Here is a 21,917-nt window from a genome sequence, read left to right as displayed (position 1 = left end):
ATAATAAACATGTATTGTTGTCTTTTTTTAAAAAAAAAATCGTTCAGATTTGGTACTTGCATACCTTTGTAGGATAGCAAGAAGAGCAAAGAATGCTTTTCATTTTGGTGCTGTGCTTCATAACAATAATTTTGATTGCTTATTCTCATGAAATACAGGTGTGCTACTTCTGATGAGTGGTACAAAAGCAGTTACAACAGCTGAAATGAAAGATTTCATTTCACTGCGTTTGAACATTTAAGTTCTGTGTCGGTTTCATGTTGGTTGTACCTGTGCAGTATCTTAACAGCCTAAAGTAGTAGGCAGTTGATGTATCACAAATATGACTAAATAGAAAACTGAGAAAAGGTCTACTCTGCACACAACTATAGAGTCTGTTGATGTCTCCTACCGTTCTGGTATCTAAACCTCTGATAGGTGCTTGTGGTTTTAGGAAGTTGTTGATAATTTCCTCAAAAGAGCTTTCTTTTCCATCCTATCATTGTTGTTCCTGTCCGTAACAGAGTCTGATGATAGGGTTATGTTTTGTCTTTACCTCCTGAGACAGCAAAGAATACATTGTTGCTGTATTTTCAATGCAGCCTTTGTCCTGAGGTGTTAAGTTTTGACATTACTGCAAAGATCAGGCAGAGAGCAAGAAAAATAAGGAAATATTTGGAATTCACTGACAATTTGCCATGGGAATACCACGCTGGTCTGAAAGTCGTATTTGCAAAGGATGAAAAATTAATCTTTTTTACAATTCATTTTTGTTCGTTTGAGAATTTTTTCTTTTAAGAAATCTCAGTATTTGAAGCTAAGCAGAACGCGTATTTGAAATGGCAAGAGGAAGAGACAAAAAGGTTACTGCGAGCTCTGAAAGATCTTGGGAGCAGAAAAAGTAAAAGCAGCAGAAGTAGTGCGGTTAAGCAGAAGAAAGGAGGAGCTGGTAGGGAGACACAAGTATATGAAGCAAGAATGCCGCGGGAAGGAGTGGTCTGGCATCTACTGGCCCTTATGCAAAGCGCTTTCTGCACTGATGTTACACCTGAGTGTCCCAAACTGCTTTGGAATTTTGGCTGAGGAAGTAGCTGCCTGCACGCAGCTTGAAAATTGCTTTGGTTATTCGGGTTAACTTGTTTGCACTCTTCCTCCCTGCCTGCAAGTCGCCGTCAACACCTCCCTCCTGACTGCGCGGTGCTGCTGCCAGCTTTTGTCACTTTATCGAGGGAGGGATGTTGGGGTTTTTAATGGTCTAGATGAAAAGTGCAGGCAAGAAGTCTTTGTAAATGACCTGGGAAGATGATCTCCCACCATTTCTGACTATAGGCATCTGGAGTTTTCTTCAGAAATGGTTAAAAGAAATTCAGATAGCTGTGATTTTTTAATTTTTTTTAATAACATCATTAGCCGCTTATCTGAACCGTTCTTACTTAGAGCCTACCAGAGTCAGGTACTTTTGAGGAAAGTTGTGCTCTGCATTCAGGTAGGAAGGACATTTCTTTTGATGAAAGGACGATTCTCCCGTGGCCTAGGGTTTGAAGTTCAGGGGTTTTTTTTTCCAAAGTAAGGCAGGCTGGTTCCACAGTATGATGTGTCAGTGTGTTACGCTCTCTACAGCCCGTGTTACCTTTAAAATCAGCTAGTCTGTGCAGGACTATTATTTTTAATGTGGTTTTCACACTTAGACATGAGAGATGTCTTTGTCATAGTCTAGCTGGTAGCAAAAAGGACAATTGCCCATAGTCTAAACCTTTCACTGGTGAAAGGAAATCTAAATTACGGAACACTGGCAGTCATATACGTCTTTCTCTGTTTGAGTATCAGCAGGAATACAGGGAGAGACTACTTCGCTTTGACAATCTGAAGAAGAGCAAAACTTTGTCTGTTGAGCTCCTCTTCCCTTTCCTAGAGGCAGTGTTTTTGTCTGCTTTGATGCCAAACACCTGAAACAGGTGTTTCTCACTCTGTGGTTAAGAGGTGGGGCACAGTTATGGCCTGAGCTTGAGGGTGGTGAACAGTGGAACTAGGTATCTTCAGACGGTGCTGTGACGCTGATGTCTGATGTTTCTCCTTTCCCAGTGACCTGCCATACGTGCTGAGCAAGAGAAAGAGCCCTTCGTCGTTCCAGTTGTGCGTGGACCTGAGAGGAGGAGCCATTGTTTGACCTGAGCTTGTGGGGAGCACAGATCAAAGTAAGCATAGTGCAGCGCTGCCTCTTCTTACTCTTGTCTGCGTTATGAAGCGTCCGTGAGTCAGCTCCTTGGGCCCTCTTTGGCACTCGTGATCCAGCGGTCTTGTTTAGCTGCATGTTTTCAGTAATAATCGTGTACTACATGGTGTAACTTTTTGCAGCGGGTGACAGAATGGGAAGGAAAGAGTGCTTGAATCCAGTTGGCTTTTCAATTATCACTAAAATTGCAGCATGCTTCAGGGAGATTCTTTCATTTCCTACGCTACTGAAGGTCTCTTTTCTTATGTTTTATGACCACAGATTAGTATTGTGAATGTGCTTGATTGGAGCCAGCTCTGCTTTTATTCTCACCCTGTGGATGGGAACAGGCTAAGATCTGTGTGAAAGGGTGACCCTACCTAAAGTTGAGAGAAATGTTTAAGTATGGGTGCTTCATTCGGGTCTGTCAGGTGCATTTCTGCCTTATTTTATTACTGCCTACAACTGTTCACGTGACCAGCGTCTTACATTTTCCCTCATATCCATGGAGTCCAAACCTAAATACTAGTATAAAATAGGTTTATTTTGTCTATTATCACCAAGTTCTGACCACATTCTTTCATATTTTATTTGGCATAATAGATGTTATATTTACCCAAGAACCCAGATGAGAGATACAGATATATTCACATTATCCTCAGATTATTGCCGCATGCGTTGTGCTGCTAAGCAGAGTTCTGTGTTGGCAGGTGTAAAAGTTTCCAGGAGGTTATAGTCACCGTGCAGGTAGGAGAGCTTTTAAAACAGATTCTGTAACCTCCACTTGTTAAGTTTTAGAACTGTATTTGTAGGTTAGAAATCAAGTGGAGTGTGTTAGGAGATAACAGGAGCTGAGCACACGTGTGGATGAGTCGGGTTCTGTTGATCTTTGGATGTGATCTCAGCTGGCAATAACCAAAGTGACTCCTTCAGCTATGCGAGATTGAATGATGTATGCTGATCTACTGGAAGCCTAAACAGAAAAGACTACAGTGTATGGATTGTCAGTAAGCTTTGCATTTTCCTGCTTGTGTGCTCATGCTTTTTGTGGTTTTGCTTTGTTTATTTTTGTGGGAAAAGTGTTTTCCTCTTTAGTTTGACTTCTGGTATGACAGGAATACAAATGAAGTCAAATCTGTCGTGATCAGGGAAGGACTCTTGCAGGGTGTGCACGGAAAGCTGTCATAATAAGAGCCTTTGGGTTCCTTAAGTACCATCATAGCACAAATTACTTATGTATAAAGCTTCTGAATCTAAGTTTTTGTACTTGTATGTCAGTATGCGAATTTAAACAATATCATGCCACTTCCTTCCGAAACTGAGAGACTGAACTCCATCTGGCAGTTTTCACTGCTAAAAAAGCTTGTTGGCTTCCCTAGGAGTAACTGTAACACAGAAATACAGATTTTTCAGACAAAGTATTCGCTTTGCTCTTCTCTGTGCATGATGTGGTCATGTGGATGAAATAATGTATCCCGTGAATTAGGCAAAGTAACTTCAGAAAGCCTTTGGGAGTGGGTGGAGAACTCTGGAGACACCCTTTGGTCTGGGATCACAGGATAGTTGAGGTTGGAAGGAACCTCTGACAATTGTCTCCTCCAACCCCTTGACTCAAAGCAGGGTGACCTAGAGCAGTTTGCTCAGGGTCATGCCCAGCTGGGTTTTGAACATCTTTGAGAATGATGGTGCCATAGCCTTTCTGGGCAACAGAATAAAAAAGGAGGTTTTTTTATGTTTAAATTGAATGTTCTGTATTTTAGTTTTTGTGTCTGTCACCTCTTATCATGTCGTTGGACATTATTTGGGAGACCCTGGCTCTGCCTTAGTTACTCCCCCCCATCAGGTGTTTATTTACATTGGTAAGATCCCCCTGTGCCTCCTCTTCTTGAGGACAAGCAGTCCCAGCTCTCTCAGCCTGGCCTCAGGTGACAGATGCTCCAGTCCCTCAGATGCTTTAGTGGCCCTTCACTGCTCTCACTCCAAAGTGTCCATCTTTTTCTCATGCTGGAGAGCCCAGAGCTGTACACAGCACTTCAGATGTGGTCCTGTGAGTGCTGACTAGAGCGGAAGGATAACCTCCCTCACCCTGCGAGCGATGTTGGTCAGGAGCCCAGGATGCTTTTTGATCCAAAAGTATATTAGGTAATGGTCAACTTGTCCCATCCCCAGGTCCTTTTTTGCAAACTGGTGGGCCTCCAGCCTGCCTCCTTCTCAGGGGCAGGACTTGGCATTTACCTTTGTTGACCTTCATGAGGATCCACTCTGCCCAATTCTCCAGCCTGTTGAGATACCTCCACACGCCAGCACAACCATCTGATGTATCAACCACTCCTCCCAAATGTGCATCATCTGCAAACTTGATGAGGGTGCACTATGTCCCATTGGGCAGCTCTTAGAGCATGTTTGTTTAAAAAGCAGTATTGCTGAGTACCCAAGAAGGGAAATCGGGGCTTTAGTCCTAGGTCCACCAAAAAGGCCATTAAGGGCTGTAGATAGTTATTGCTTAACTGGTAGCAGTACAGAGACATCATATCTAACCTTGAGCTGGGCAGACACTGTTTGTATACCTTCCTCAAAGCATTGTAGTTGCACTTTCATGGCATTGTAACTCAGTTCCTAAGTCCTGATGGGACAACGTGTCATGTTAGTTTGTATGAAGGCTGCAGATTTGTAGACTACCTTTACTATTGTGGTTTAACCCAGCCGGCCACTAAACACCACGCAGCTGCTCACATCCCTGGGCGATGGGGGAGAGAATAAAGGAGAAAAGGGAAGGAGACTCATGGGTTGAGATAAGAACAATTTGATAACTGGAATAAAATAAAATTAAAAGTAATAGTAATTAAAAAATATAAAAAAGGTAATAATACAGATAATATATAAAACGATAATAATACATACCATCGAGTGATGCACAGTGTAATTGCTCACATACTCTGACCAATATCTGTCCTGTCCCGACAAGCGATCCTGAAACAGACAAGTCCCAAAACTGCAATCCTGGAAGACTGAGAGCCCCGAAGAGAGATGCGAAGAGAGCGAGAGAGCTTCCCAGCCAGCCCTTATCTATTTGCTGGGCATGATGTTGCATGATATGGACTCTTCTGTTGGCCAGTCTGGGCCTCAATCCTACAACTAAGCTCAAGTCCTGAGGTAGGAGTTGTGGGTCCTTTGCTCCGGCCATGCTCCCTCCCAGCCTGCCGTGCTCCTGCACACTGGCAAAACATGGGAAGCTGAAAAATCCTTGATATTTTAGCAACTACTATAAACCTCAGTGTGTTATCAACATTCTTCACATACCAAATCTCATATGAAATCTAAAACACAGTGCTGTTCTAGCTACTCAGAAGAAAGCTAACTATCCCAACTAAAACCAGGACAACTGTTCTTTTTTTTATGCTACCTTCAGCCCTGAGCTTATGCAGAGCATGTCTGGATGCTTCTGTATCACAGCCCTAGCTCTTCTCGTCAAAGGGTTAAATTCTGCAGCACCAGTTCAGGTGACTGCAGCCCAAGTGTAGATAAGCACAAGTTACTTCTGTCGAATATCGCTGAATGATCCTTCCCTGCTCTTTCAGTTATGTATGTAAGATATTACGTAGTGAAATGAGTTGCAAAGTACCCAGAGTTAATACTGGTTGGCAGAATGTTCAGAACTCTGACTCAGGCACTCATTTGGCTCCTGATCCATGCAGGTACCCTGGCTTTGAACCCAGGATGGAGAGGAGCTGTGGAAGCTGAGAGCACATTAAGTGTAACTTTCAGAAGCTAAAGGAGTTGAGGTTAAAATAGTAGTTAAGATTAAACAAGATGCACCCTAAAGTAGCTTTTGCTATTATGGATTTGAGCATTGATGGTTGTAGCTGTTAAGTCTGCTCAGTTTTATCTTCTGTACGCCAAGCTCTATGCCTAACTGTTCTGGTTTTGCTGGGATAGAATCATAGAATCAATTTTCTGTTCAGAGAAGTGACATTTCTAAAGTAAGCTGCATTTTTAAAAAGACTGAAGCACTTGATTTTTGAGAACAAAGTTGATAAGACACTTTGTTTTAGTTTGCACCAGCCATGGTATGCGGGTATCCACAGTGATCAAGGACTGTTCAGCTTGTTTTTGCTAATGACCCTGATGTCCAGGAACCTGGGGGGAGCGTGGCCAGGGTGATTGACACCTAAACTGGCATATGGGTATTCCATACCGTGTAGTGTCATGCTCAGTATAAATAGGAAGGTTTGTTGAGGACAGCCTGTATTTCTTGATGGTCACCGTCCCTGGAGGATCTTGCTTGTCATCCTGCTCCCAAGGCCCGCTCTTCCTCTCTCTCCAGGATTGCGGTTTTGGGACTCTCCTGCTCTGGGATCACTGGCCAGGAACGGACTGAATGTTGGTCAAGACGTAGTGAGCAGTTGCACCGTACATCACTTGTCTGTATATATTATTATTGTTATCATTATTATTTTTCATTTATTTTATTGTAATTATTAAGTAGTTCTTATCTCAACCCGTGGGTCTTCCTTCCTTTTTCCAGTTCCCCTCCTCAAGCTGGGAGGGGTCATTGGGTGATAGAACAGCTGGCTATTTGTAGCCCCAGATACAGGCTAAACAGAGACACTAACCTTAGCAATTTCAGAAAGACCAAAGGTGTCATTTGAAGGATGGTTTTGGGTGTACATTCATGGCCACACTGTTACAACCTTTTGGTTTTTTTTGTAGATACAGACTATTTGCTTTCCAGAATGTTTGTTGGATACGAAGACGCTGAGGATGCTGAAGTGTATGAAGATGAACTTTATCACGAGGAGTCATCCAGTGAGCAGAGTGTTGATAGTGAGGTGGAATTCCATCTCTACAGCCAGATCCACTATTCTCAAAATCTTGGAGAAGTCAGCACGCTGGAAATGGATGAAGAAACTAATGTTGCAGGAGTCACGAGTCATAGTTCAGGTCTGACTGAGAAGCGGTATGAAGACAAGAAAACCACTGAATTCATTGATTGTGATGCTCAGCTTTCAGATGACCCTGAGATCATAGTCTTATCTGATACACCAGATGAAGACAGTGTTTACAAAAGCAAAGCAAAGAAGTCAACAAGCTCTTCAGCTCAAGGTAAAATACACATGCCTCCAGGATCTTCCACACCAACTCATGCCACAGCTCCTGGATGTAATACCCTGTATCCAGCTGGATCAGGCACAAGTATTTCAAGGCAACGGAAAAGTACTACTAGTGGGAAGCTGAGCCTAGGTAGTCCTACTGGAGCTCATGCCATCCAAGACGTGTTGGTAATAGATGATAGCTCGGAGGAGGAGAGCTTGATATCTGACAGCGATAATGTCGAGAGCTGGATGCTTTTGGGAGCTGGTGCAGATGACAGAGATGAAGGTATAATGTTGAACCTGGAAGGCTGTGCAACTCCTGTCCGCGAAGGTGAGTATTTTTTTTAATCACTCGTTTATTCTTTTGTACGTTGGAGGATTTGTCTGCAACAATACTAATGTCAATGTTTGAAAAGAAGGATGAACAGAAAGCAAATTGGAGGGTATAATGATGGGTAGAAAACTATGATGAAGGAAATAGTCATTTATTTATAACAATTCAATGCCTTTATTTCAATAGTGTCATATATGAAAAGACAGCACTTTTTCTGATAGTTTAGAAGTAATATCAGACTGATTCATGCTGTGAACTTTTCAACTTTCCTATATCTTTTGTATTCCTAAAAGCATATAAGAAGTTGTGGGGAAGCAGGAGGAAGTGGGATGAAATAAAGACGGAATACAATGGTTTCTCACTGTAAACAAAGTAAGTAGGAAAAAAAAACAGTTTGAGGACTAAAGACATAAAATCAGAGGTAGGAACTGCATACTAGGAAAAAGCTTGCTGGAAAGTGCTGCAGGGTAGGAAAGCAATCAGTGCTCATAACCCAGGGAGCAGCATCATTCCTCTTCTCATCCGGTGATGTTTCTGCCCCCCTGCCCCGCCCACCTTGCCTCGTTGCCCTGCGCAGTGCAGACACCAGTGCTTGTCAAGGCTTTGCTTTACGCTAGACTGGAGAAGTTGCAACTCAGGAAAGAGACAAACTGTAGCAGGAGATGGCAAGGAACGGAAGGGGGACCACCTGCACGGGTTCCCCTTCCAGAAGCAGGTTCTGTAACTGCTCCTTCAGGAGTCCGTCAGTTTAGACTGTTATCTAAAATTTACTTGCATGGATTCTGCACTGCATAATTCAGAGAGATTCCCAACTGCTAAGACTAACATCTAGCATTTTGGCAATTTGCAAAATATTCTTCCATGTTATTGTGCAGAAAGGTAGTAAATGTGATGGTTAGCACAACAGATTTTAGGTACACAGTTGTGTTTGTTATACAGTCATACTACGTAATACGTACCTTGTCACTAGCAACCAAAAACTCTGTTGGACAGTTGTTGCTCGCCAGAAGAAGGCTTCAGGCTGCGGCTCTAAAGCAGATTGTCACTTCTTCCACAGCCAGGAGGAAATGGCCCGTCTTTTGTCCTAGCAGCCACAATTCCTAGCAGCTGAATCAGCTGGATCCACAGTTCCCCCTTTTTTGTTTACTAATTTTTAGAACTTCATGGTGAGCAGAGACCCAGTTAAGTAGAATTCAGTAGAATTCTTGCTTCCCTCTTTTGGGGTAGCTTTACCTTCTTTGTTGAAGGAATTCTCACTCTGGCTCTTCTGGCTCCGGCTGGGGCTCCAGCACTGACGAGGTCTCTTTTAGGGTCTCTATTATTTTCTTTGTTGTCACGTCGGGGTCACCGGATGTTGCTCACCAGAAGAAGGCTTCAGGCTGCGGCTCTAAAGCAGGTTGTTGCTTCTCCCGCAGCCAGGAGGAAATGGCTCGCCTTTTGTCCTAGCAGCCACAATTCCTAGCAGCTGAATCAGCTGGATCCACAGACAATCAGCCATGCTTTTGTCTTGCCCACCGGTTTCCCGAAGCACAAAGGTCATTCTCAGGAGCAGTGTCCTCTGCCAGGCTGAGAGAAAACACTGCCTGAAGGAAGGCTGCCTGGGTGGCAAGGCTAGCCAGGTCTGCTGCAGCAGTGGGTGCTTTGCAAGACTTTTTTTAAATTATTGTTTAGAAAAAAAACCCAAACCCATAATTTTACTTGGTACACATGTAAATGAGGTGGTTTTGGGTTCAGGGAAAAGAAATATTCTTCTGTGCTGATCTGCAGGCTGAAAGTAGTGAAGTTTTTCCTCAGGATGGCTGTGCAAACAGCACTGCTCTTCACCTGCTGCTACTGAACTGTTTGAGAGGAGAAAGCTGAGAAATTGTCTTTGCCTTCTTTTCTGGTAAAACACCTGTTTCTTGCCTGTAAACGTTCAATAACCTTTTGCTTGGAGTTGTTCCTGTGCGTAGTCCATTGCCAAACAGACCGTAGGGTGCTCTCCATGTCAGATGGTTGATGGAAGGTGCCAGTGTGTTTGCCCGGGCCTCGGAGGTTTAAGAAATGCTTTCCCTGTTCCCAGTGCAGTGCCAGAGCATTCAGTTGCCATACCAGAACCCCAGACAGGCATGGTTTAGGTGGAATTTATGTAGTTTTTCTTCTCCCTATAAATCTCTTAAAATGCAGGTTCTAAGAATTAACTTGAAGTTGCTAAATTTCGTTAATATCTTTCTTTTTGTATTTTTATAATCTGTCCTCTTCTTTGAAACTAGAGCTAATTAGCTTGTCTTTTTCTTAAATTACTCTGCCTGTTCAGAAGCAAAATGTTTGGGGCCATGTGGTGACTGCTGTGACAGTGCTGATGCTGTTTGTACATAGCAAAGTTAATACATTTTCTGGGTAGTGACTATTTTTCTCGTAACTGCTGGGCAGGAAAATGACCTGGAGTTAGGTTTCTTTTTTCCAGTTGACTTGTGTATCTCCTCGGATTTATATTGATGGTAGAATTAAACATGCCCAAAAAAGCAGAAGACAGAAAAATGTTTAAACAGTGCTTGGACACTTCAAGGATATTTCAAAATTACATATACACATTTTGGGAAATGTGATGTAATTAATGTATTGGAGTGATTATGCTTACTAGGTGTAACATGAAAATGAAAATTCACGTCTTCGTTCTTTGTGCTCTTCTAACAAAGGTGTGCCAGTGCTAACAGAGAGGCTTTTAAAAAGCAATACAGGAGGTTAACACGAGGAGACAGTTTTGCTAACTTATGTTTTCGTAACAAAAGTAGTAATGTTTCTTGTTTGTATATATATTCATAGATGTTGACAATAAGCAAACCACATTCAAAGCAGGTAATCGGAGTGGAATTTTCCTGTGCTGTATAAACTTGTCATGCTGTTCAGAACTAAAATTGATTCATTTAATGGAGGCAATGTAAACGTTTTTTGAGATACTCGAATGGAAAGTGAAAGACAGTCACACAAGAGAGGCATAAATTTAACAGTTCTTCTCCTACTCCGATTTTTATTCTCAAAGCTATGTCAGAACCTCCTCACAACCCCTTCTTGCCCCTCACCTCACATCGATAGTGGTTTTGCCAACAGCAGCCTCATGCCCAGAGAAGCTGTGGGATGTGCAGAACACGTGTCAGGCACACACGGGTGCTTGGGAGCAGGTGCCACTTGTACAGGCACAGCTCTCTCCATTGTAGCTTTTGCCTTTCTACGTATGGGTGACTGTGCAGAAAGTCTTAACCTTTGTGTGTTTCTGCCGACTGTGAAGGAGTCGATGATGATCTGTTCGACTCTGCCGTGCGCCTCTGCCCCGGTGCCGGCCCCAACGCCAGCACGTGCCTGGGGCGCAGAGGATTCTGCAGGGCTGGCTCCAGTCGAAGCCCTGGTTCTCAACCGCATCCCAGATTCCAGTGAATGTTATTCAGGTAGCTCTGGCACGCACAAGTTTGGTTCAGCTGCCATGTTTCTAAAATGTATGGTGATGGGGATACAAAGACACAATAGTTTAGAGAACAAAAGCTGTAAATCTTCCTAATACAAAGTAACCATAATTCGTTTATTGAGCTTACGCAGCATTGTAAGTCCAGTTCTATAAAGGACTGACACATAAACATAAACATTTTAAATCCAAAGGAAGAATAACATTTAAAAAAATATGTTTGTTGGCAAATCTTATCCTCTCAAAGATATTCTGTGCTAATTAATTCAAATTATTTTGAGAAGTTCACAGTTCTGTTTTCAGGGTTTCTAAAGAATGGGATCAAGTATTAAGTGACTACGCAGTGTGTAAATCACTATTTCAGGGCTTGCGGGGTCGGTAAGGATGGACATAGAGTATAGCAACTGGTGAAGCCTTGCCTGTTCCCTTCTCCTCCGATGCTGCCTGTGACTGTGTAAATGGGATAGACCTCCCATGGCAGTGTCGTGGTGTGCCTGGGGTCCAGTTTGCTTCACATTAAAAAGGGAACTGAAACATGAATACTTCTCTGACTCTGAGAGTGGCCGGTTGTGTCAGTTGTTTGATGAGTCTGTTTTCATGTCAGAGTCGCTGAAATAGAGATGCTGAGGTACCACTTGAGTCAGAAATAACTCCTCAAGGAAAGGAATTAGGCATATCTCCTTATTCTGTTAACTCCTTTACATCTTACTTGCCTGCTCTGCTCTTATCTAACAACCTTTTTATTTTTAATACTCTCTATAAACAAATAATGCTTTCTTGATACCTCCAGTGCAGAGGATCATCTCCCCATGCAGCCTTCTAGCTTCAGCCTCCACCGCCTGCTGTGACGGAAGATGCCCCTCTGCCTTAGGCAATGAGCTCTGATTTGTGATGGTGAATCAAGATTCACCTTCTGTCTTCAGTTGACATCTTGAAATTTATGGCTGGTCCACAAACACTGCTGTTCAGAACACAGCTGGAAACTTTTCCTCCCTTTCTACTCTCTTTTCAAATAGCTTTAGATGCCTTTCACTTATTTTTATGTTTGCTTGTCTAATACTGCATTAAGCAAAACTGTGATTGTCCCCGTATTTCTGTAAAATCCAACTTTTTGTCATGCGTCTGCTGGTTTCTCAGCAAAACAGCTGGTTGGTACCCTTTCATGATTTGGGATGTGAAGGTGAGTGCTGACTTTCTTGTTTCATACGGAAGGATGTCAGGGAAAGTGCTCGCTGTTCCATCGTGGCTCTGGCCCTCTGTATGCCAACTTTGTTTTTTCTGATGAGATTGTGCATAGTTTGGATGTGAAGCAGGCACTTAACTCGAATTACAGACAGTTGCTCAAGCTGACAGACAGCGGCCACGTACCTCTGTGTGTTACTTGCCTCCACCGAGTCATCTGTGGGTTTCCTCATGTGGCATTTGAAAAGGTGGGCACTGCTGCTGCTTGTTACTTTGCAAAAAGGGTCCTACCTGCTTCGCGTGGCATTTGAAAAATGGGTAATTCAGCAAATCTAGGTCTTCGGTATGATCTACCTGATTTTTTAAACGTTTAGAGTCCAGAAGAAAGTGTGCAAAGATACAAACGTACCATGTACTAAATGTAGTGAATTCATTTTCAGTGTCAGAGAGTTTCCAGGTCTTTGAAGGAGGATTCTCCCCTCCCACCCCTTTCCTCCACTTTGCAATGAGAGTATATATGATAAGAATGTTAATTTCCTGTAGTTGAAAGTCTTTCATCCATTCCTTCATTAAAAGCTTCCTTTTAACATATTTCTTCTTCCACATATAGCTGCAATCCTAATCTCTGCTTTTTTTTTTTTCTCATGGCTTTTGGAAAGACAGCTTTCAAAGCTGCAGCATTGATGTCCATCCACTAAAGGGTACAAAAAACAATTTATCTTCTCCTTATTTCATCTTTTGTCCACCCAGTACCTTCCTCGGAGACGACAGGCTAATGCGATCATGCTCTGGGTTTGGCAGGTTTGTGGGGTGGGGCACGTATGGTCGGTTTTGAATCCAAAATTTCTGTGGAACGGCACATTCGTAACCTGCTGGGCTCCCAGAGAGGGAGCAGTTGTTTTCATCTGACTCTGGGTTTTTTCTTGTTAACACAGTGCTAAGGCTTTGCCAGAACATAGCTAGAGATGCTCCTACTGGCACAAGAAGTGCTCTCAGAAGTAGCAGCCGACGGGCCTCCTTGGCCATCGCTCCGCACCTGCGCCCCATCAGAGCCCCGGCGCAGTGTCCTCGGTGGCGCTGGCCACCCTTCCGTGACACCGACTGTGACACGGCATGCCGTGGCTTGAGTGATCCCCACGCGTGCTGCTGGGCACAGCTGCTGCTCGAGCATCCTGGGGGTCCTTCCCTCTGCCAGCAGCAGACCCAGACCAGGGACCAACTCAGCTGCTTCTGTTCAGGTGCAGTGCCCATTTAGCTGGAGCTCACTGCAGCCCCAGGGCACAGAGAGCCTCTGAACCGAGGGTGACGCTGTGCTTTTGTGTGAGCAGTTTGTTCCACAACTGTGCAGAAGCTGTTCTTGGTGTAGCTTTGGCTCTGGTGGTAACCTCAGACAAATGAGGAGCAGGAAGCACAAAACTCAGCTGAGGCTTATGTGCTGTTACGAGATATTTTTAAACCTGTTTATCACATGATCTTCTAGCAATCAGAATAGATGAAATAATTTTTGTACAGATTGACTTCTGGAATTTGGTAAAACACCAGTATTTTTAATTTTCTCTGTTGAAAGTAATTGTGAAAGGAAGCCAATGTCCAAGGGGCAAATCATTTCACTTGAGCCATGGGATTTCATGTCCACTTTTGCTTTTACTGTCCTGTAAAACTGCCTTGTACAAAAAGAAATAGTGAACATAAAGTGCAAACTATTATTTCCAAAGCAGATTTTTTCAGCTTTCTGTTTCGTCATCTATTTCCATCTTGTTTCCAGGTTTAGAGGTCTTGCTGTGCACTGGTTTTTATCCTTAATCAATGAGTCTTTCAATTAGTCAAAGAAACCACAATAAAAATAGATTTGTAAAATGAAGGGGATTTGAACATTTAGTGAATGAAACCATAAAAAAATACATGCCTAAAATGAAAAAAAGAAAAAGGAATTTGAAAGCATTTTATTTGTGCCTTCTCCCTCCGAAATAATGTAGGAAGGTGTTTTCTGCTTCACAGCAGTAACTACAGCTTATAGAGTCAAAATAGTAACAGCAGTGCCTGATGAAATTAGCTTATTGTTTTATCTCTGTCAGCCATGCTTAAAAGGAAATACCCTTTGTTGACTATTAGTGCTTTAAATAGCTTCTTCTAGATGCATGACTTCATTTTCTCTTAATTCTCTATGGTACAACAGAAACCATTCAAAAATATGACCACGTCTGTGTCTTTCTCTGCTCTCTGCTGTTATTCATACCCCTCAGTGTATTTTTAAACAATGAAAAAGTGTAAGCTTCTTTCTAAAATGACAAAAAAGTACAGTAAGTTGTGCTTTCCTTCTTTAATTTACCTTTTCATTTGACAGCTAGTTTTGAACACGACCTCTGCAAGATGTACGTTTTTGTTCTGGTCTTGGTATTTGTGGCACCAACTTACTTGTTCTACAAAAATGTCTACAAGAAATTTTTCGTTTTGTTAGGCCACAGAAAAGCTATGTAAAGAGCGATACTTCCCTGTATTTTTTGGATGCCTGAATTGTGGAATTGCTGAATTAAATTTCAGCAAAAGCTGCTTTCAAAAGTAAAAAAAGATTTCTTGGTGACAATTCGTTCAGCAATTAATTATTAATACCTAATGGTATGTGCCGCGGTTCTTAAGAGCAGCAAGACTTATTGAAGTAGTCCACGTAGAAATTTCAATGTTAAAAGAAACCCCCAAACCCCAAAAAAGCAAAGGTTTTATTTGGTGGCTGCTGTGGGCGGCAGCTGTGGGTGGCAGCCCCTGGCCCGCTGCTGCGCGTGGGTTGGTGCTTCCCCACTTGCCGCTGCTTCTTCTCGAGGTCGGGGAGGCTGCTCCTCGGTAGCCGTGGGCCACCTCACCCTGCTGGCTGCTTGGCCTCCCGTCTCGGGGTGGCCCCAGCCCCCGGTGGAGCTCGGTGCCACTGTCAGCACGACGTCGTGGCGGGGAGGCCGAGCGCGGGTGCCGGGCATTGGGAAGGGTCGGCTGGTGGAAAAGAAGGCAGGAAAGGCGTCTCTGTGTAAAACTGGCACTTGTTTGGGCACAGCCTGCACGGGGAGCGGCGTTGGCATTGGCTGGTAGCCCCTGCGCACCTGGCACCGCTCTGTCCCTTGCCTGCTGCTGAGCTGCGGTCCACTGCCGGGGGATGGAGGGGCTTCCCGAGGAGGGTGGGAGCCCATCGTCCTGAGTCCTCCTGCCCAGCTGTGCCCAGGTCAGCCGGCTGCCTGTGAAGTAGAGGTTGATGTCACCGAGTTCAGTTTTTCTGTCAGTGTGCGTGTTGCTGGAACCCGTTACCGGCTTTGCTCTTCCCGGAACTGCGCCCGGCAGAGTGCTCAGGCTTTCCTGTCATTTGAGGGGTGTTCTCCGTGCCTGTGTTTGCTTGAACCTGAACGGTGCTTAAATGCGGTGGGAGTGTTTTGTGCATGAGTTGCTATAGCAGAACGCACCCTGGAGCGGTAATAAGCGGTGGGAATCCACCTGCCATTTGGAAGATACAGCACATGCATATGGATATTTTGATTAAAGAAAAAAAACTTAATCTTCTTTACCGTGTAATGTGGATACACTTGAATCTCTTGATTATTTAAGAAAAAAAATTAATAAAACTAATAAAGTTCCTTTGCAAATCTGAAGAGATCTGGGCTAAGCGTACCTGCGACCTGGGCAGGCCCTTTTATCTGCGCAGATTTCGTTGCTATTGTGGACCTTAGCTCTGATTTAAATTTCCCATGGCTTTGGATTGCTGACTAGGTTTTCTGCAAGAGTGCCCATGCTTACATGGTCATAAATTCTGGGTGACTTTTTCACTTTTTTCTCTTTTTTTTTTTTGGCTGTTTTGTTGATTGTTATAAGGAGAATTTTTTTTTTCCACTTCTGTCATCAGTTTAATCTTTCTCCCTTGTCCCTATTTCTTTGGATTTCTTACAGGTGGGGAAAACCTCTCATACTGCAATTGGATTTTTGAACACTGATGGGAGACTGATTTAATCCTTCTGAAGGGGAATTTCAAGATTTTTAAGTAATTAAACAATGCAATAGAGAATATACTGAAGACAAAGGAGTTAAGGGTTTTAAAAGGGGAAAAAGTAAAGTTTGAGTTGGCCTACAAAGGGACGTAAATCGTGCAGATATGCACGTGGAATAAGCACAGGAAAAAAAGAGTTTCTATAAATGAATTTTAAAACAGAATAAAACAATAGGAGGAATAAAATGGCTTGGTTTTAATACTTTATTATGTGTCTTCCTGTTTGTAGTAGCACCTAGTGGAAGTGGTTTTGTGCTTCGAAGCTGTGGGCAAAATTGACATTCAGAGGAATGTAGAAGGGCAGCATATACTTCATTTTTGTGAGCCCTTAGGCTATGATTGACACGCTGCTGGGGAAATCGGGGCCTTTTCACAGCAGAAAACGAACTCTGTTTCCTTCTGGTAGGGACGGGATTTGCCGGGAACGTCTGACCTGCGCATGGGTTGAACTGCTGTGTTGTCAGCACAGGCACACGTGCAGTGTGCTGGGCAGCCCGTCGGTTTCCTTCCGAAGAGCACAGAAAATTTACGCTCTGATACCATCACGGTGACCGTTAATCTTGCGGCAACTGGTATTGGGTGGTCTCTCTCTTCTCTTCTCTCTTCTCTTCTCTCTTCTCTCTTCTCTCTTCTCTCTTCTCTCTTCTCTCTTCTCTCTTCTCTCTTCTCTCTTCTCTCTTCTCTCTTCTCTCTTCTCTTCTCTTCTCTTCTCTTCTCTTCTCTTCTCTTCTCTTCTCTTCTCTTCTCTTCTCTTCTCTTCTCTTCTCTTCTCTTCTCTTCTCTTCTCTTCTCTTCTCTTCTCTTCTCTTCTCTTCTCTTCTCTTCTCTTCTCTTCTCTTCTCTTCTCTTCTCTTCTCTCTCTTCTTATGGAGGTAGATCCTTACACTATTACAATATCTGTGCATATGCAGGTATATATACACGTTTTTATAATGGAAGCTAACGAGTCCTGGGATGCATTGTCTTTATACACTGTTAAGGTATATGATTTGTATTCCCAGTGTTCTTGCTGCTAAGTATCATATGCTTTTTGTGACTATTTCACACGTGACGATCCTCCTCCAGCAGCTTTTACCTGGCAAGAATCGTGACATCCACAAGCAAGAACGTGGTGCATGTCGGTGCACACCTTGCATTGTTCCCCGGCCCTGAGCTACCATCTGGTGTGTTCTGGGCTGAGCACGGTCCTCCACTCATTCTCACTTCGTTAACGGTCTCTATTGTTTCCCCCCTAGTGATGAGACAGTTTCTAATCTCCACATGTAAATCAAAGTAACTCCTGAAATCTCCAGAGGAGCTCTGGATCAGGATGGTTTTTGTCACCAGGACCTGTCCAGTTGCCTGATGCTCACCACAGCCTGGCTCTCCCGGGAAGCTCTCCACACCAGCATGCCGCTCTCTGCCGCAGTGCTGGTGGGCTCACCGGAGCCCGTTGCCCTTGGAAGGTGGGAGAGGTGAGGGTGATGCTGAGGACATGGCAGGAGGATGTGTGAGCAGCCCAGTGCCCAACTCCTGTACTAAGGGTTTCTGCTTAACAGCAACATTTCCCGCTTACGTGGCAGGTTTTGCAGTCGTTGAATTTAGCTTCAAGCTGTTTCTTTTCACGTGAAAACTTTTAGCGCCAGGAACGTTCCCCATCTGCCGAGCTCAACCTTTACTCACTTTCTATGATGGTGGTTACACATTTGTCCATTTTGCCTCTAATCCTCCTGCCAGTGTCTCTGACATTACATTGTATGCAACAGTGCCACGCGTCTTGGGAGATGACATTGTTAGAAGTGAGAAAATAAGAAAATAAAAGCTCTGCCTGCTCAGCTGGACTTCCTGAGGTGGATATGGTGATGTATGGCGTACTTACATTGCAGAGCAGTAAAGGCATCGCCCACACACTGTAGGAAACTCTGTGTACGGAACTGGCTGTCAAGATGCGTTTGGCCACCAGTTTGGTGCTAATTTTGTGAGTTCCCTTGCAGTCTTTGTATGGTGTCAGGTTTGATTTTCTTCCTTTTGACCACTTTTGAAGTGCGGGTGATGGGAATATATGCCGCGGAGGACTATTGGATGTAGCACATTTCGGCAACAGTCACAAAACAATTCTGTGCCTGAAGTGGGCAGATTTATCTGTGATTTGTTGCTGTTGTGGCGTGCTCGTCCTTCCTCAGGGTCCTGAGGCGTTGGAACAGCCAGGTCCGGGCCAGGCGTCCTCAGTGACTGATAAACCTTCCTCCGTCAACTCCTTAAAACCCCAACAACCATAGAGTGAGGGGGCGGGGGGGGAGGTTGGGGGAGAAGGCTGCCAGATGCTTTTTTTCAGGCTCTTTTTGAAACTCTCTGTGCATGGTGAAACACTGGAGTTTTCTCTGCCCTTTTAGAGCGGAGGCAGCGAAACACTCGGTGTGTTGCAGCCTCTGTGGCAGCAGTAGTTGCGTTAAGGTTGTATGTACTTCCCAGTCTAGACACTGCCTGAAGGTAAGCCACCCAGTCCATACTGTCTTGTACATTTAAAAACTTTCGCGGCAGAGGTCTGGGGCTTTCCCCCTCCCCCTGGAGCTGTGGGGGGCTCCGGCTGCGGCTCTGAACCTGCGTCTCTGGAACGTGGTGACTCGCCCCCTTCTCACTAACGCGGGTCCGGGACCGCCTGTGAGCTCAGATGAGAACGTACACACACACGTGTGAGTGTATGCACACGTATGTATTCGTATGTAGATTTGTAGAAGTGTATGTGCAGCCTCACTGTTTCCTTTTGCGTTGTGTTCACATGGGATATCTGGCATGCAGCTTTACAAAGAAAACTGAAGTGAAAAAAGTTGCCAACTTTGAACACAAGTTTCTCTGATGTTCCAAAATGTGTCTCTGGGAGGGGCAGCAGCGTTTCCAGTCGTTATTCGCTGCCGAGGTGGCTGAAGTCCGTGTGGTAGCCTTCAGCTTGCGATAGCCCAATGCAAAACAAAACTGTTCCTGAGGCTTTTTGGAACATACTCAGTTTCTGTATCATTTAACTCTACTTTTGATACTTCTAGAAGTAAAGCTGAGTGGGTGTGTGCTGGAGGGATTGTCTCATCAGATTTTGAATTATTACAGTTTCGGTTTGGCATAAAATTTAAAACAATGAAGAAGAGGATCCCTTTAAGAAATCGGTGTCAGCAATCAGAGCAGAGGCACGATTCAGTTGGCATTTGTAGTCTATATCTGACTTATGTTGTACACCTCCTACAACTTGTTCTGTGGGTTTTTTGTGAGTTGATGGTGAAGGCAGTTTATTACCTGTGTTTTTCTGAAATATGTCCACGCTGACCTTTGTTTTTAATGTAGTAGTGATTTAGTTTTTCTGTGCATTTTTATTTAATTTAATTTTCGATGTACTCTTCTTTTTAAAAAAATCTTTTGGAAACTTTTATATTTCTAGATAGCAAAAGAAATATTTAAAATGAACTAGTGCTACACCCTTTTGTCAAAAATGAAGCCTAAAAACCAGGCATCAGGAGTTCACTTGTGGTTTCTTATTTTTTGGGGTTTTGGGGTTTTTTTTTCCCCTTTTCTAGCAGTAGCCTCGCGCAGGAGGAGCGACGCTGTTTTACTCATCGATCCTCTAAAAACCGAGTGATTTAATTACGGCTCAAAGCCACAGCTCCTTGTGTTTTGTTTTTTGCTGTGTTTTTTAAGCACCACGGAGCACCGCGCAGGGCACGAGCGCGCCCGCGGGCTCTCGCCCTCCTCTCCCGGCGGGACGCTCCCGGAGCCCCGCAGCGAGCCCGGCGGCTCCGTCGGGAGGCCCGGGAACTGCCCCGGTCCCGGCCCGCCGCGCAGAGCCCGGGACCGACGGCTGCCCCTCCCTCCCTTCCCTTCCTTTCCTTTCCTTTCCCTTCCCTTCTCTTCCCCCGGCGCTCCGCACCGCCCGCCGATCGGTGGGTGCGCGGGGGGCGGCCCCGGAGAAGGGGCGTCCGGCGGGGCGTCCGGCGGGGCCGGGGCCGTGCCGGGGGTGGTCCGGGCGGCCACAGCGGTGGCGGAGGGCGAGTGTCCCGCCGCTGCCGGGGCTGGAGCCGGGGTAGGCGTGAGCTGCCGTGTGCTTAGCGCCCGGTAGCTTCTCATCGCAGAGCTTCGTGATGTTGTTTTTTTTTCTTTTTCTCCCTTTGTGGTATTTTTTTCACTGTTCGATTGCGCCTGTGGAGGAGTCGAGGGCGACCCTTCCAGGACCCCTCGCGCTTTTGTCTCCGGGTTTGCTTTTGCAGTTTCTAGGGTACAAGTAACGTGGCTAGGGGGCCGTTTCTGAACCCGTGTTTGTGATTTACCTTAAAAATTACTTTTCGTTGAAAATGGTCATAAAGTTACCAACTTCAGAAAACAGGGAAATCAAAAAAAAAAAAAAAAAAAAAACCCAAACCATTTCTGGCGAGGTTTATTTGCGATCGCTTTCCCTGAGGCGCTCAGTGAGAAGTTTGCACAGCAGTTTTGTATCTCAGCCTCCCTGTTCGACGCGCAGTATGTTTCTAGATACAAATGACACTTTTATGACGTATGGCAGTGATGTAATTTTTTAGGGCATGCACGTGTGCACTCTCTAAAGGACAAAAGCTGAAAAATACCTTCCCTTGCATGGACCGTACACTCCTGAAAACCACTCTCCAATGGACTCAAATAGCTAGAAGGAGCATGTGAAAATGTTCCAGGCGCTTGGTACGGCAGTGAAACACAGTTGCATCAAAATGGAAAAAAAAAAAAGCAGCTGTAGCTGCTTTTCAGCGTGTGTTGTCTGAGAGCGGAAAAGGGAAATCAATGCAGAGGGAGAAAGCCGGTCAGCCCTCTGCGAGCCAGCTCACGCTTTGTCACAGCGTGGAGAGCAGTCACTTGGGCCTGGGACTGAGAGCGCGTTTGTACGGACGGACAGATAGCACTGCCTTTGGAATTAGAGCGACTTCCTTTATTATCAGGATGGTGGTACTTAACCGATAACTGTTCTTAAGCCTGCAAGTTACTTATGTCTAGTGTGTTTAGTTAATTTAAAACCTGGTCAGTTGGTTTGTTTAGTACCCCATGATCTTCGTCACAGAGAGCACGCCTTCAAAGTCATCCTCCCTTCTCCTTTTTATTTTTTTTTTATTTCAAAGCTTGACTGATCTCGAGTTGCTTTGTGAAGCTAAGAATCTGTAGGTATTTGAAGGAGCAAGGAGGATCTTTGGAAACAGAATTCTTCCCAAAAGAAAATTTTTGTAGTGTTACTTTATTTATAGTGCTGTAAAAGAAGCTGAAAATGTATTGGTTATTAAGGATAACTTCATTTATACTTTTGTTTCTTTTTAGTTTGGCAAATGTCTGATTTTTTGTCATCAGTAAAACTGAGACCATTTCTCAGTTGATGTTCTTATGTCACCGTTCCAGTTTGTGTCTTACAGAGGGGACATCTGCTCATAAAATAGACATAAATGGAAAATACAGAGAAAAAAAAAAACCTTGTCAATAGTTCAAAAATGGTACAGCTGCAAGAACAACTTTTATTTCTGATGTAGCTCCCTTTTTCTGTAGTTTCTCTGAGAAGGTAAATACACAAAGGAAGCGCGACAGCTTCCCCGCGCAGGTGGATTATCATGTCAGCAGTGCCCTTTGCCAGACAGCACAGCTGCTCAGATGCGCTGCAATCACACAGCAAAACCTACATGTCC

The 21,917-nt window shown here is 44.3% G+C and overlaps 1 protein-coding gene across 1 annotated transcript in view; it reads left to right on the top strand.

The window, feature by feature from the left end:
- Positions 1–2,080: 2,080 nt before the first annotated feature.
- The window catches only part of ZCCHC7 (zinc finger CCHC-type containing 7), a 119,581-nt gene continuing 99,744 nt past the window's right edge, over positions 2,081–21,917 (top strand). The window contains exons 1-2 of the mRNA XM_086628971.1: positions 2,081–2,174; positions 6,902–7,615. Coding sequence (XP_086485097.1) covers positions 6,925–7,615 — 691 coding nt within the window. The 5' untranslated portion in view covers positions 2,081–2,174; positions 6,902–6,924. The remainder of the gene's footprint in view (positions 2,175–6,901; positions 7,616–21,917) is intronic.

The sequence above is a fragment of the Tauraco erythrolophus genome, chromosome Z (assembly GCF_009769465.1).
Source record: "Tauraco erythrolophus isolate bTauEry1 chromosome Z, bTauEry1.pri, whole genome shotgun sequence".
In the NCBI taxonomy this organism is placed as follows: Eukaryota; Metazoa; Chordata; class Aves; order Musophagiformes; family Musophagidae; genus Tauraco; species Tauraco erythrolophus.
Note: the sequence above shows the minus strand (reverse complement) of the source record. Positions and strands in the feature narration are given on the sequence as shown.